Genomic DNA, 14,653 nt, shown 5'->3' on the forward strand with positions numbered 1-14,653 from the left:
ACCTGAAAGATGCCTTAAGCTACTTTTTAATTAATTTCCCAGTGGCGATTCTTAGCATCGGCTGCAAATCTTTTCTGTCTGTCTTGATAACCGAAGCAAACTGCAGAGTGATTTTGTTTATTTTATTTTCCTTTTCAGATCCTGTCTGATGTCTTCAATGCTCCAGTGTACACAATCGACACTGCTAATTCAGCCTGCTTAGGTTCCGCTTACAGGGCCATCCATGGTAAGTCAACCAGAAGACTTCATAAGCATTGGGCACACAGCCAATGCAGTTGATCCCCAACTTCCTAACTTATTTCTTTGGCCACTGCATTGCATTGGCATCCATCAGTCTCAAAATACTATGGTATTGTGCTCTGAAAAGAGTAAAGCTGGAGTGTCCTCGTTAGGGCAGGAGACCTGGGTAGATTAATATGGAGGATAGACTGTTACCCAATCAGCAGATTCCCCCCTCTTCATGTTGCTGAAATAGTCCAATGGAACGGCAGAGCCGATACGATTGGTTCCAGCTGCATCGCAGGAGTTACCAGAACGTGGTTATACACAGTCACGAACTGTTTCCGGGACTCCAGCTCCAGATTTTGCCTCGAGGTTGACTCCTGAAGCCTTTTCCAGTAGTGGATATAGCCACAAGGCAGTGGAGGTTTGTAATCAGAATTTCTCTTCTCCTAGAAGATGGTTCTGCCGCTTTATCTGCTGTTGGGGTGTAGAGCCCTCTTCCGACTTCAAAACCATTGACTGTCTTCTCCTGTAACCCTGGAAAGGGGCCCTTAGGAGGTGCTACCCGCCGTGCCAGCTGGACCAAGGTTTTTTAAGGAGGTGTTACTCCTCCATCACTCACCCTTTGTCCTGGCTTGTGACAGGCAGAGCCTGGCTTCCCAAACGTTGGGCCCAGGTTGGCGGGATTAAACATTATAACCTTTAGCCATTATAGCAGTTCTAACAATACTGAGGTGGGGGATTACTTTAACTGCTCTTCACACTTACAACTATATACAATAGCAGAGTTGGAAGGGACCTTGGAGGTCTTCTAGTCTAACCCCCTGCCTAGGTAGGAAACCCTATACCGTTTCAGACAAATGGCTATCCAACATCTTCTTAAAGACTTCCAGTGTTGGGGCATTCACAACTTCTGGAGGCAACTTCTGTTCCACGGATTAATTGATCTAACTGTCAGGAAATTTCTCCATTTCTAAGTTGCTTCTCTTCTTATTAGTTTCCACCCATTGTTTCTTGTTCTACCCTCAGGTGCCTTGGAGAATAGTTTGACTCCCTCTTCTTTGTGGCAACCCCTGAGATATTGGAACACTGCTATCATGTCTCCCCTAGTCCTTCTTTCTATTAAACTAGACATATCCAGTTCCTGCAACCGTTCTTCATATGTTTTAGTCTCCAGTCCCCTAATCATCTTTTCTGCTCTTCTCTGCACTCTTTCTAGAGTCTCCACATCTTTTCTACATTTGGTGACCAAAACTGAATGCAATATTTGCAGTATTCCAAATGTGGCCTTACCAAAGCATTATAAAGTGGTATTAACACTTCACGTGATCTTGATTCTATCCCTCTGTTTATGCAGCCTAGAACTGTGTTGGCTTTTTTGGCAGCTGCTGCACATTGCTGGCTCATATTTAAATGGTTGTCCACTAGGACTCCAAGATCCCTCTCACAGTTACTACTATTGAGCAAGGTACCACCTATACTGTACCTGTACATTTCATTTTTGTTGCCTAAATGTAGAACCTTACTCTTTTCACCATTGAATTTCATTTAATTAGATAGTGCCCAATGTTCAAGTTTGTCAAGATCCTTCTGTATCTTAAGCCTGTCTTCTGGAGTGTTGGCTATTCCTGCCAGCTTGGTGTCATCTGCAAATTTAATGAGTTCCCCATTTATTCCCTCATCCAAATCATTGATGAAGATGTTGAAGAGTACTGGGCTCAAAACAGAGCCTTGGGGTACTCCACCGCATACTTCCGTCCATGAAGATGCAGTTCCATAGTTCCATTGAACTATCATATCATCCCTATGGTCACATGATCAAAATTCAGGCACTTGGCAACTAGCAGCATTTAAGACAGTAGCAGTATCCCAGGGTCATGTTTATTTATTTATTTATTTGTTTGTTTGTTTCGATTTATCAGTCGCCCCCTCTCCGCAAAGGGACTCTGGGCGACGTACAATTAAATCAAAATACAAGTGTGGCATGGAGGAGGTGACATCAATATTTAACAGTCAAATACAAATGGAAGCCACTAGGTTCAAATAAATAACAATAAATTAAAACTATTAAAACAGTTAAAAACCCCAAACTTTACGTTTAAAATATTAAAATATTAAAATTGCCAGGGAGGTTAGAAGGTTCTAGTTAAGCCAGGCCGGCTAGTTGGAACAGGTGGGTCTTGAGTTTCGTGCGGAAGGAGCGGAGATCGGTCGTTGTCCTGATATCTGGGGGGAGGTCATTCCAGAGGGCTGGGCCCATCACAGAGAAGGCCCTATTCCTGGGCTCCGCCCTCTGACACTGCCTGGTGGACGGCACCCGGAGGAGTCCCTCTCTGTGAGACCGAATTGGTCGCAGGGATGTATGGGGCAGGATGCGAGCCCGCAGATAGCTAGGTCCTGTGCCATGGAGCGCTTTGAAGATGGTAACTAACACCTTGAAGCGCACCCGGTAGACCACAGGGAGCCAGTGCAGCTCGCGCAGGAGAGGTATTATATGGGAGAACCTCGTTCTCCCCATGTTTGCCCGCGCGGCCGCATTCTGGACCAGTTGCAGTCTCCGGGTGCATCTCAAGGGGAGCCTCATGTGTCTGCTATTTGCCACCTTCTCGGCCAGCTTCCAACAAGCAAAGTCAATGAAGTTGGATCCATTTAACAACCAAGAGATTCACTTAACCATGGTGATTCATTAAATGATCCCAGCCCAAAAAAAAGGGCCATAACATCTGGCATGATTCACTTAATTGCCACCTGGCTTAGTGACGGAACTTCCAGTCCAAATTGTGGTTGGTAAATCGAGGATTACCTACAGAATACACTTAAGGTGGCTTCCCCTTAAAAGGGCCTCAAGCTCACCCTTGCCTTCTTGCATGGTATTTCCCGTGATACTCAGTGGATCAGGAGGCCTTATCTTGATCAAATTTGATCCTCAAGGAAGAATCTTTGGGCTAAAGTGTCTTGCATCTTCTTCTCTGGTAGTTGATCTTCACCAGGGGTGAAATCCAGCAGGCTCTGACAGGTTCTGGAGAACCGGTGGCAGAAATTTTGAGTAGTTCGGAGAACTGGCCCCAGGGTGGGGTGGGAATGGAGATTTTGTAGTATCCTTCCTCTGCCACGCCCACCAAGCTACACTATGCCCACCAGGCTACGCCCACAGAACTGGTAGTAAAAAAATTGAATTTCACCACTGATCTACACTGGATTTATTTACTTGTTGGTCTTTTTTTTTTAAGCTATTTATTTCATCGATACAACAGCCCAACTCACAAAAGCAACTCAGGGTGGGTTACAATGAACCAGAAGCATAAACACATAATCCCCTCCAGTACAATAATAACACAATTGAGGCTAACCATCACTTATTCCATTCAAGATTTTTTTTTTTTCACAACAATAGCAACAGCACTTAAGACTTACCTATTTCCCCGTAGAGCTTTTACAACACGCTCTGGCTGCTTTACAATGTCAACCTCTTGCCCACAACAATCTGGGTGCTCATCTATTTTTTTAACACCTGAAGAATGGAAAGCTGCATCCACCTTGAGCTCTGTCAGGATTGAACGCCAGGCTGTGGGCAGAGATTGCCTGTAGTGCTGTGTTCTAACCCCTGCGCCCCCAGGGCTCATGAAAGACCCTTGTGCTGTTTTATGGCTAGCATTGATTCCTGGGTCTCGCCTCCCTTAATAAAAAAAATCACCCAGTAAAACAGCAAGAGAAGTAAGGATGTAAGGCAGAAGATCAGTGGGTTGGGTCCCTCACCCCCCCCCCCCTATTTCTATTTTTTTTTAAAAACAAAGGGTTTTTTTGTTACATATTTTAACTTGTTTCATAAACAAAGTGCTGCCTGGGTTTTCCCCCTTAACATCTTCTCATATGCATAAGTTCATTTTGCATCACATTTCCATTTCCACCTTCAGCCATATTATTTTCTTTCCATATTTTCCATCTTAAGTTTAATTTCTTCTGTATAGATAAACAGTATCATTGCTTGCCTCTCCAAATTAATCAAGTTTAACATTTCATTTCCGTCTATTATTCTATTTTACTATAAATTACATATGAACTCAGATTTAATTTTGTATAATAGACATTTCACTTAGTTAGTTATGCACTAATAATATTGATCTATTTCCCCTCCCCCTCTTCACTGGGCCATCCTGCCTCACTAACCTTCAAACTTGGTCTGCACACACACCAGTTCTATATTCCAGCTTTTTGCAAATCCCACTCCTGTTGATATGACCCATACAGATAGTCCTCAAATTACAACAATTTGTCTAGTGACTGTTCAGAGTTACAATGGCACTGAAAAAAGTGACTTACGACAATTTTTCACACGTACAACCATTGCAGCAACCCCTTGGCCACACGATCAAAAATCAGACGCTTGGCAACTGGCTCATATTTATGACAGTTGCCATGTCCTGGAGTCACGTGATCCCCTTTTGTGACCTTCTGACAAAAAAAAAAAAAAGTCAAGCCAGATTCGCTTAACAACCACGTTTCTAACTTAACAACTCCGGTAACTCATTTAACAGCACTGGCAAGAAAGATCGTAAAATGGGGCAAAGCCCACTTAACAACTGTCTCGATTAGCAATGTAAATTTTAGACTCAAATGTGGTTGTAAGTTGAGGAATAATTGTATTGCAAAGCAAGAGGAATCAGAGAAGAGTGAGTACAGAGGTGGGTATTCAGCAGGTTCTGACCAGTTCTGGAGAACCGGTAGTGGAAATTTTGAGTAGTTCGGAGAACCGGTAAATACCGCCTCTGGCTGGCCAAGCCCCATCTATTCTCTGCCTCCCGAGTCCCAGCTGATCGGGAGGGAATGGGGATTTAGTAGTATCCTTTCCCTGGAGTGGGGAGGGAATGGAGATTTTGCAGTAACCTTCCCCTGCCACGCCCACCAAGCCATGCCAGACCACGCCCACCAAGTCACGCCCACAGAACCGGTAGTAAAAAATGTTGAATCCCACCACTGGGTGGGTGGTTTATTCACCATGTGAAATGCCAGGAGGGAGGGCCCCTTACAATGAAAAAAATGGCACCCTTCTCTTCTCCCCCCCCCCTCCCAATGGCCCTTTCTGCTTACATTAGCTTTGTGGCTCCATGAATCAACCACTTCTAGTCTTCATCCCCGGAAGGGCAGCATGTGTATGAAGGATGTGGCTGTTGGGAAAGCTGAGATAACCATAGTTATACAGTGATGAGGAGGAGGACAGGACATTTTTTTTTAAAAAGGACCTTATCGGTGCATTCTTTATTGGATAATGCTTCTTAGAGCGGGGGTGTCAAACTTGATTTCATTGAGGGCTGCATCAGGGTTGTGTTTGACCTCGGGGGGGGGGGCGGCGGAGTGGACATGGCCAGCTCGACAACACTCGTATCGAGGGTGCCTGTGGAAAACCGAGTGCTCTGCCGGCAAAAACGGGCTCCTGAACTCCATGTGGCCCTCGGGAGCTCTGTTTTCACTGGCAGAGGCTTGCTGGAGGCCGTTGCAGCCAAAAATGGAGCTCGGGAGCCCATTTTCACTGGCAGAGGCACCACGGGCCGATTCTTTGTTTTTTTCCAGGTCAGCCGTACAGGCCAGATCTAAGTACCCCATGGGCTGGATCTAGGCCCCGGCCTTGAGACCGCTGCCTTAGCACAATACAGTTCTGGTCACCAGGCTTATAAAAATATTTTCCTTTGAGTTCCTAATGATAAATCAACTTTTGTGGGAGAGTCCTCTATTTTCTTTAACGTCACATAAAACTAATGTATCTTTGGGTTAAGTATATGGCCAAGAACAGTTTTGTGGTATTCTAAAAGGCTCCTGAATTATTATATTCGAGACCAAGGCTTTCAAAACTTGGCAACTTTTAAAACTTGTGGACTTCAACTCCCAGAATTTCCCAGGGGTCAAGATTGGGAAACCCTGGTTTAGACCTTGGCGAATAAAAACCCACCCTAAAAAAAAAAGTACCGTATTTTTGGAGTATAAGACGCACCTTTTTCCCTCACAAAAGAGGGTGAAAATATGGGTGCATCTTATACACTGAATACAACATTTTTGGCCTCCCGAAACTCTACCCCCTTCACCAAAATGGCCGTGCATAGCCTTTAGGAGGTTTCCAGAGTGCTCCTGGGGGCTGGGGAGGGCAGAAATGAGTGAAAAGCGGGCCGTTTTTCACTCATTTCCCCCCCCCAGCCCCCAGGAGCACACTATAAGCCTCCTAAAGGCTATGTATGCCCTTTTTTTGACAAAAAAACGGGCCCGTTTTGGAGAGATCTGCAGAGTGCAAAAACCTTTTTTTTAATTTGCCTCTTCAAAATCTTGGTACATCTTATACTCCGATGCGTCTTGCACTCTGAAAAATACATAGTTTTCTTTAAGACTTCGAAGTGCCACAAGACAAGTTATGTGAGTGTGTTTGAAAGAGTGCACTAATAGGGCTTATCCTCTGGATAAGACCATGAATTTTGGCCTGTGGCCTTGTTTATAAGTCTGAACAAAGTTTCCTCTTTTGTGCATGCTCCTGGACCTTCAATTTATTCCTTCTTCATCAGTCCGCCTCTCGTGGCTGCCTTATCATCATTCTTCACTGATACTGTTGAACTTGCAACTGTGTGGCCAGCTTTACCCTCCATGGGACAAATTGAATTATTGACCCAGATGTGATCCCTGAGACCTCACATGCCTAGATCCGTGCATTTGAAAATAAAATCTTTAGTCTTTATCCTTCACTCCTGAAGACTGACCCGTCTGGGGAGGATCAATGCAACATATGCATCTGCCAAGGAGTTCAGACAATCCCTCATCTTGCTTCTCCTCATTGATCTTCTTGGTAGGACTTGTGGCAGAGGAAGGACTGCCCTTGACCGATGTTGTGAAATCAGCACCGCCCCCCCGATTAGCTGCTACTCCAACTGCAGGCGCAAGTCAGGTAAGGAGATGGCCTTTCTTATTTTTTCTCTAAGTCCTATTCAGTGGTGGGATTCAAATTTTTTTTACTACCAGTTCTGTGGGGCATAGCTTGATGGGTGTGGCTTGGTGGGCATGGCAGGGGAAGGATACTGCAAAATCCCCATTTCCTCCCCAGTCCAGGGGAAAGATACAGTAAAATCTCTATTCCCTCCCGAGTCCAGTGGAAGGTTACTGCAAAATCCCCATTTACTCCCCACTCCAGGGGAAGGTTACTGCAAAATCCCCATTTCCTCCCCACTCCAGGGAAAGGATACTGTAAAATCTCCATTCCCTCTCCACTCCAGGGAAAGGATACTGTAAAATCTCCATTCCCTCTCCACTCCAGGGTAAGGATACTGCAAAATCCGCATTCCCTCCCGATCAGCTGGGACTCGGGAGGCAGAGAATAAATGGGAGCGGGGCCAGTCAGAGGAGGTACTATTCAAAATTTCCACTACTATTTCCCCAGAACTAGTCAGAACCTGCTGAATAACACTTCTGCTCCTATTGGCTTTAAAATTACAATGGTCGCACACGGTAGCTCTTGACCCATCACCATTCATTTATCCCAAAAGTGCTTTTTTCCCCAAGAGGCAACTAGACTTTTGGCTTTTTCCTGGAAGACGTTTTGCTTCCCATCATTCTCATTTTCACTTCTTGGATGAGAAGTGAAACGTCTTCCAGGAAAAACCAAAAGTCCTATTGATTCTTGAAAAAAAAGCATCTTTGGGAGAACTGTGACCTGCATTTCTATAGAATTGGACCATTCATTTAGTGACCGTTTGAAATTGCCACAGCAGTGAAAAAAATGACATGACTATCCTGTTTCCCTGAAAATAAGACCCAGTGGCGTAGCGTGGGGGGTGCAGGGGGGGCCAGCCGCACCGGGCGCAACATCTGGGGGGGGCGCCCTGACTCGCCCCGCGCCGCCCTTTGCCGGACTGTGGCCGCCTCTTTCCGCGCCCGGCTCGGCCCGCGAACTAAGCTCCCCGGCCCCGGCCCTCCCAGGCCCCTCCTGCGCACCGCCTACCTCCCAGCGGAGCCGCCAAGACCCGCCGCGCCGCCCCCACGGGAGCCGAAGGAGAACGGCGCTGCACTCCGTCTGCCCGCCGCTGCAACGCCACCGTGTCCTCCCGCTCCGCCTGGAGCGCCCCGGGGAGCAGGCGCCTTCCCAAAGCCCCCGGTGCGCCTCCCACCCCCGCGGCACCTGCTTCCCTTCAGTCGAGCCTTTTCCTGCTGCCCTTCGAGCTCCTCCTCGGGAGGAAGGCAGGAGGCCAACATGGAGAGCCTCACTTGACTGATGCCGACCCAGGGGCAGCTGCAGTTGGGCCACCCTCGGGTTAGGGGGCGCAAATTACTTGCCTTGCCCCGGGTGCTGACAACCCACGCTACGCCACTGATAAGACCTCCTGGGATAATAAGCCCAATCAGGCTTTTGAGCACATGCACTAAAGTAAGCCCTCCACCGAAAATATTGCAACACAGCAGCAGCCATGAGGTGACCACACTTGCTGCCTCCTGCACCTCAAAAATAATAAGTCCTCCCCAAAAATAAGGCCAGGTGCTTATTTCGGGGGTCAAAAGAAAATAAGACCCTGTCTTATTTTCGAGGAAACACGGTAATGATTGCTCTTATGACTGAGATAGTATTCCCCCAGTCATATGATCAAAATTTAGTTGTTTGGCAACTGGCATGTACTTATGATGGTTTCAGTTTCCCAGGATCATGTGGTCACCAGTTGCAATCTTCTCAGCTGACTTTCAACAAGTCGAAAGGAAAGCCAAATTTTCTTAATGACTGCATGAGTCACATATCAGTTGTGGTAAATGGCTTAATAGCTGTGGCAGGAAAGTTCATAACATTGAACATGACTCACTTAACAACCAGTGAAGGTTGTTGGTAATGAAACATCTGCAATAAAGCCATCAAGCTTAGAGAACACCAAGGACTCCTCACTTAGCAACCGCCTTGCTTAGCAATGGAAATTCTTGTCCCAGTTGTGGTCATAAGTCGAGGACTACCTGTGGAAATTAGGATAATTGTTCATTTGTAATGGATTTGGAAGCTTTTGAGTCCTTTTTGAGGAATGGTTGGGATACCATATCAGGTTTTCATGAGAATGAGGAGCTATGAGAAGGCAGAACGAAGGAAAAATGAATGCATTGGGACATATATGTACATAATAAATATCTTTAGGATTGAGACAGGCAACTGGATGCCCTCCAGATGTTTTGGGCTATTGGTCCAACAGTCCCTTAATGCTGGACAGGTTGGATGAGGCATATGTTTGAAACATCTGGAAGCCATCAGACTGCTTTACCTATATTTTAGAGCACTCATTGAAGAAGTTATACCTCTGAGCAACTTTCCCACAAAGATGTACTGTATTTTTCGGACTATAAGATGCACTGGTCTATAAGATGCACCAAGATTTCAAACAGGTAAGTAAGAAAAAAGAGTTTGTCCTCCCTGGCCCCCAGAAGCACTCTGCAGGCATCAGCAGGGCTGGGGGAAGGCAAAAAACACCTCTGTTTTTGCAAAAAACCAGGCTGTTTTTCTCAAAAACAGAGGCATTTGGGGGCTGAAAGAAGGCAAAAACGCCTTTGTGTGTATGTATTTATGTATGTATGTATGTATGTATGTATGTATGTATGTATGTATGTATGTTTGTATGTTTGTTTTCGTAGATTTTCACTAGTGTAGGTATGCTGGTCTTGTTGTATTCGGGTCTTTTCCCATGTAAGATTGAGATTGTCTTGGCAACATTTCGACAAGGTTTCACTCGCCATCCTCAGGCTGATGTTTTGAGCTTAAAGGGTGGTCGGAGCTGCCGTCTTTCTATAAATCTTGGGTGTGTGTGTGTGGAGTGCTGGTTTTGTTTCAGTAAATGGATTGATTGGCTGTGTGGTTGTATCATGATTGTTTGATTGGTGCTGGTTGTGTGTCCGTTGTTGTTTTGTATTGTAATGGCCTGGGTGGTGAGTAGGGCTCATTTGTTGATTAGGGCTGGTTTCCAGATGTCTGATAGGCAGAAGGTATCGTCATGTTTATTCATGTTGTGGGGGTATTTCTCTATTTCGATAGCTTTCATAATTATTCTCTTGTTGAAGTGTTCAGTTTTGGAGATTAACCTGGTTCCTTCAAAATTAATTTCATGTCCTGTAGCTTTAAGGTGCTGGAAAAGGGAGGAAGTTTTTTCTTTTTTTCTTACTGCGTTCTTGTGTTCTGCGATGCGTGCATTTATTCTCCTGTTCGTTTGTCCTATGTATGTTGCAGGGCAGATTTTGCATGGTATTTTGTAGGCTCCTTGGTTTTCTAGCTGGATTTTGTCTTTGGGGTTTCTTAAGATGTTGGCTACTTTTTGGCCAGTGTTGAAGGCTGTCTTGATATTCTGTTTGTGAAGAATTTTGCTGATTTTATCTGTGGTGCCTTTGATATAAGGGAGGAGGGGGATGCCGTTGTCCTGTTCTGTGTCTCAGTTCTTGTGGGGGGAGTCTCCCTTTGGATTAGGTTGGTAATTGTTTTTCTTTGGAATCCGTTGGAGATTAATACATTTGTGAGAGTGTGTAATGCAGTTTTCAGGTGGTCTTTGTCGTCTAGGTGTTTGGTTGTGGAGATGAGGGTTTGGCTACATAGTTTATTTGTGCAGGGTGGTGATGGGATTGTGTGTTTCTATTTCCCGTGTAAGATTGAGATTGTCTTGACAACGTTTCAGTGAGGTCTCACTTGCCATCTTCAGGCTGGGCTTTGGGCTTATGTGATCGGAGCTGTCGTCTTTCTATGAATCTTGGTGTGTGTGTGTGTGTGTTGAGTGCTGGCTTTGTTTCAGTAAGTGAAATGATTGATTGTGTGGTTGTATCATGATTGGTAGATTGGTGCTGATTGGTGCTGGCTGTGTGTCTATTGTTGTTTCATGTTGTAACAGCCAGCATATATGTATGTGTATTTGTGTGTGTGTGTGTGTGTGTGTGTGTGTGTGTGTGTATGTATTGTGTCACAACCCCTGGTATGCCCAAATATGGGAGGGAGCATACTGCTTCCCTTTTCTGTCTTTCGGCTCACCCTAGGAGCCATTCAGGCAGAAAGCCATTTTTTTAAGTTGCCTTTGTTAAATTTGTGCTGCATTTGTGCTGATAAATAAATAAAGGGAGACTAGTATAGATCTATTTAAAGGTATTTAGCTCTCAACAGCTAGCCATACCCTTACTGGGAATCGAACCTGGGCTGTATTATATACTGGGAATTATTACTGTATTACTTACTGGGAATCGAACCTGGGCTGTGTACAGCCCAGGTTCGATACCCAGTAAGTAATACAGTAATAATTCCCAGTATATAATACAGCCCAGGTTCGATTCCCAGTAAGTAATACAGTAATAATTCCCAGTATATAATACAGCCCAGGTTCGATTCCCAGTAAGTAATACAGTAATAATTCTCAGTATATAATACAGCCCAGGTTCGATTCCCAGTAAGGGTATGGCTAGCTGTTGAGAGCTAAATACCTTGAAATAGATCTATACTAGTCTCCCTTTATTTATTTATCAGCACAAATGCAACACACACACACACACACACACACGCACACACACACACGCTGTATATTTGGGATGCTGGGTGGGACTTCGGGAGACCCAAAATGGCTGTATTTGGTGTATATGATGCACTACCATTTTGGGGGGGGGGGGGGAATTGTGTCTTATACTCCGAAAAATACAGTATTTCCTGGTGAATGCTAACCTCATTTTATAATGTATTATGAATGCACTGATCCAAGCTTGCTTCCTGAATTACATACGTGCTGTAGAAACTCAAAGCCAATACTGAATTCATGACTGCCAAATTGAAAGAGAGATTAATGCAGGCGGACATTTGTTTATTTATTTATTGTCTGTCATTGTGCATCTGGGTGAACTTCTCGAGGATTCCAGAAAGTCTTGGGAAACATAGGTGGGATATCAAAGTACATAGGATAAACCCTTGGGTCACCCCTGTGCCTACCTTCCCTTGTGCTGTGCCTGTATTTTTCGGAGTATAAAATGCCCCATCATTTTGAAGAGGTAATTTTTTTAAAAAAAAAAGTTTTTGCATTCTGCAGGCCTCTACATGCCTCGTTTTTTGGAAAAAAAAACGGGGGGGGGGCATGTACAGCTTTGGGAGGCCTGTAGAGTGCTCCAGGGGGCTGGAGGGGGGGGGGACAAAAACGAACAAAAAACAGCCCGTTTTTTTGCTTGATTTTGCCCTCCCCAGCCCCCAGGAGCTCCCAGATTTTCACCCTCTATTTTGGGGGGAAAAGGTGCGTCTTATACAACGAAAAATAGGGTACCTTGATGGTGAGATGTCAATCCTGGTTTTCCTTTGTGAGGGAGAAGACAACTTTTGATGCCCCCCTACTGCATCTCCCTGGCCCCCCTCATTTTCCGCGATAGAAATCTCTACAGTTTTGTCCGCTGGTGGTTCCATCACGAGCATCACAGTGGCAGAAGCCATGGAGTTTGCCAATAATCCAGAGTGTTAATATGAAAACTTCCAGGGAAGTTTCTAATCTGATGTGTCAGTTTAGTTCTGTTTTTAACAGGCTGCCTCTCCTTGTCTATCTGATTCTGTTCTGTTGAGTTTAGCAGCTTTCATTTAAATGATGGTTCTTTTTATAAACCTCAAAGTCGACCAGAGGTTAAGTGCTGTCTTCTCTGTAAAATAACTGTGTGAAGTGTTGTCTTGACCAGAAGCCCCTCCGGTTTGCTTTCAGGGTATACAAAATAGGTGTTTTTCAGCAAGAAAACAAATGCAAACCGACATTTTCATATAAATAACCTTCAAAAGGCAGAATCTACATGGGTTTGCATTTGTTTATGTGTATGTACGTATGCATGTATGTATGTGTGTATGTGTATGTGTATATGTATATATATATATAATCTACGAAAACACACACACACACACACACACACACACATATTGTATTTGTACTGATAAATAAATAAAGGGAGACTAGTATAGATCTATTTCGAGCTAATTAGCTCTCATCAGCTAGCCATACCCTTACTGGGAATCGAACCAGGGCTGTATTGCATATTAGGCCGATGTAATTGCCACAAAGCCACAGGCTCTCTTCCTTAAAACATCTTAAAGCACCTTAAAGCTACAGGACATGAAATTAATTTTGAAAGAATCAAATTAACCTCCAAAACTGAACACTTCAACAAGAGAATAATTATGGAAGCTATCGAAATAGAGAAACACCCCCACAACATGAATAAACATGACAATACCTCCCACCTACCAGACATCTGGAAACTAGCCCTAGTCAACAAACTAGCCCCACCCACCACCCAGGCCGGTACAACATGAAACAACAATAGACACACAGCCAGCACCAATCAGCACCAATCTACTAATCATGATACAACCACACAACCAATCATTCCACTTACTGAAACAAAACCAGCACTCCACCGCCCCACAATCCCCAAGATTTATAGAAAGACGGCAGCTCCGATCACACTTTAAGCCCAAAACCCAGCCTGAAGATGGCGAGTGAGACCTCACTGAAACGTTGCCAAAAAACCATATTTTTATTTTTAATGTTGCCTTTTTATATTTGTGTTGTATTTATTTATTTATCAGCACAAATACAACACATACACACACACACACACACATATACGTGTTGTATTTGTACTGATAAATAAATAAAACACAAATATAAAAAGGCAACATTAAAAATAAAAACATGGTTTTCTGCCTGCATGGTCTTCTGTGACGAGCCGAAGGACAGAAAGAGGGAGTAGTGAGCTTCCTCCCATATTTAGGCATACCAGGGGTTTTAACACAAATACATACATACATACATACACACACACACACACACACACACACGTATGTATGTATATGTATATGTATATGTATATGTATATGTATGTGTATATATATATATATATATATATATACAAACTGTGTGCGTGTGTATGTGTTTATATACACTTAGGCAAATATAAACACATACACACACAGACACACTTTTTGTCTCCCCTATAGCTGATTCTGCAGCATCTTGTGACTTCATTTTTTCCAATGGGTAGAATTAATTATTATGGAAAAGGGTTATTTCTGGATGGAATCAAGTTACACAAACATTATTTTTGCAGTCCTTGACATTCAGCTATGCCTGTAGGAGGGCTCCAGATTGGTAAGCTAGTTAATGGTGTGTCATGGTTTCAGAGTGCCATTCAAAAGTGGGTGGGTGGGCAGGAGGGGGCTTGGGGGTTTTGATGTTCTCCTCAGCCATCTTGCTGATATTGACCCTGACTTTCTGTTTTTTAGATGCTACTGGGTTTCTGTTGGGATTTGTGGTGTCCTTGCACTTTCAAAGCCACAATCCTCAACTTAATAACTATCCATTTAGCAACCATTTGAAGTTACAAATGGCACAGGGGGGAAAATGACATAACAACAGATGCTCGCACTTACAACTCTTACAGCAGGGAT

At 44.2% G+C, this 14,653-nt stretch overlaps 1 protein-coding gene across 3 annotated transcripts in view; it reads left to right on the forward strand.

Moving 5' to 3' along the window:
* XYLB (xylulokinase) overlaps window positions 1–14,653 on the forward strand; it is a 310,463-nt gene that overhangs the window by 274,433 nt on the left and 21,377 nt on the right. For all 3 annotated transcript variants that reach the window (XM_081970175.1, XM_081970173.1, XM_081970176.1), the window contains 2 exons: window positions 139–226; window positions 7,050–7,144. In XM_081970175.1, the coding sequence (XP_081826301.1) occupies window positions 139–226; window positions 7,050–7,144 (183 nt within the window). The remainder of the gene's footprint in view (window positions 1–138; window positions 227–7,049; window positions 7,145–14,653) is intronic.

The sequence above is a fragment of the Natrix helvetica genome, assembly GCF_964273705.1.
Source record: "Natrix helvetica genome assembly, chromosome: Z".
Lineage (NCBI taxonomy): Eukaryota > Metazoa > Chordata > Lepidosauria > Squamata > Natricidae > Natrix > Natrix helvetica.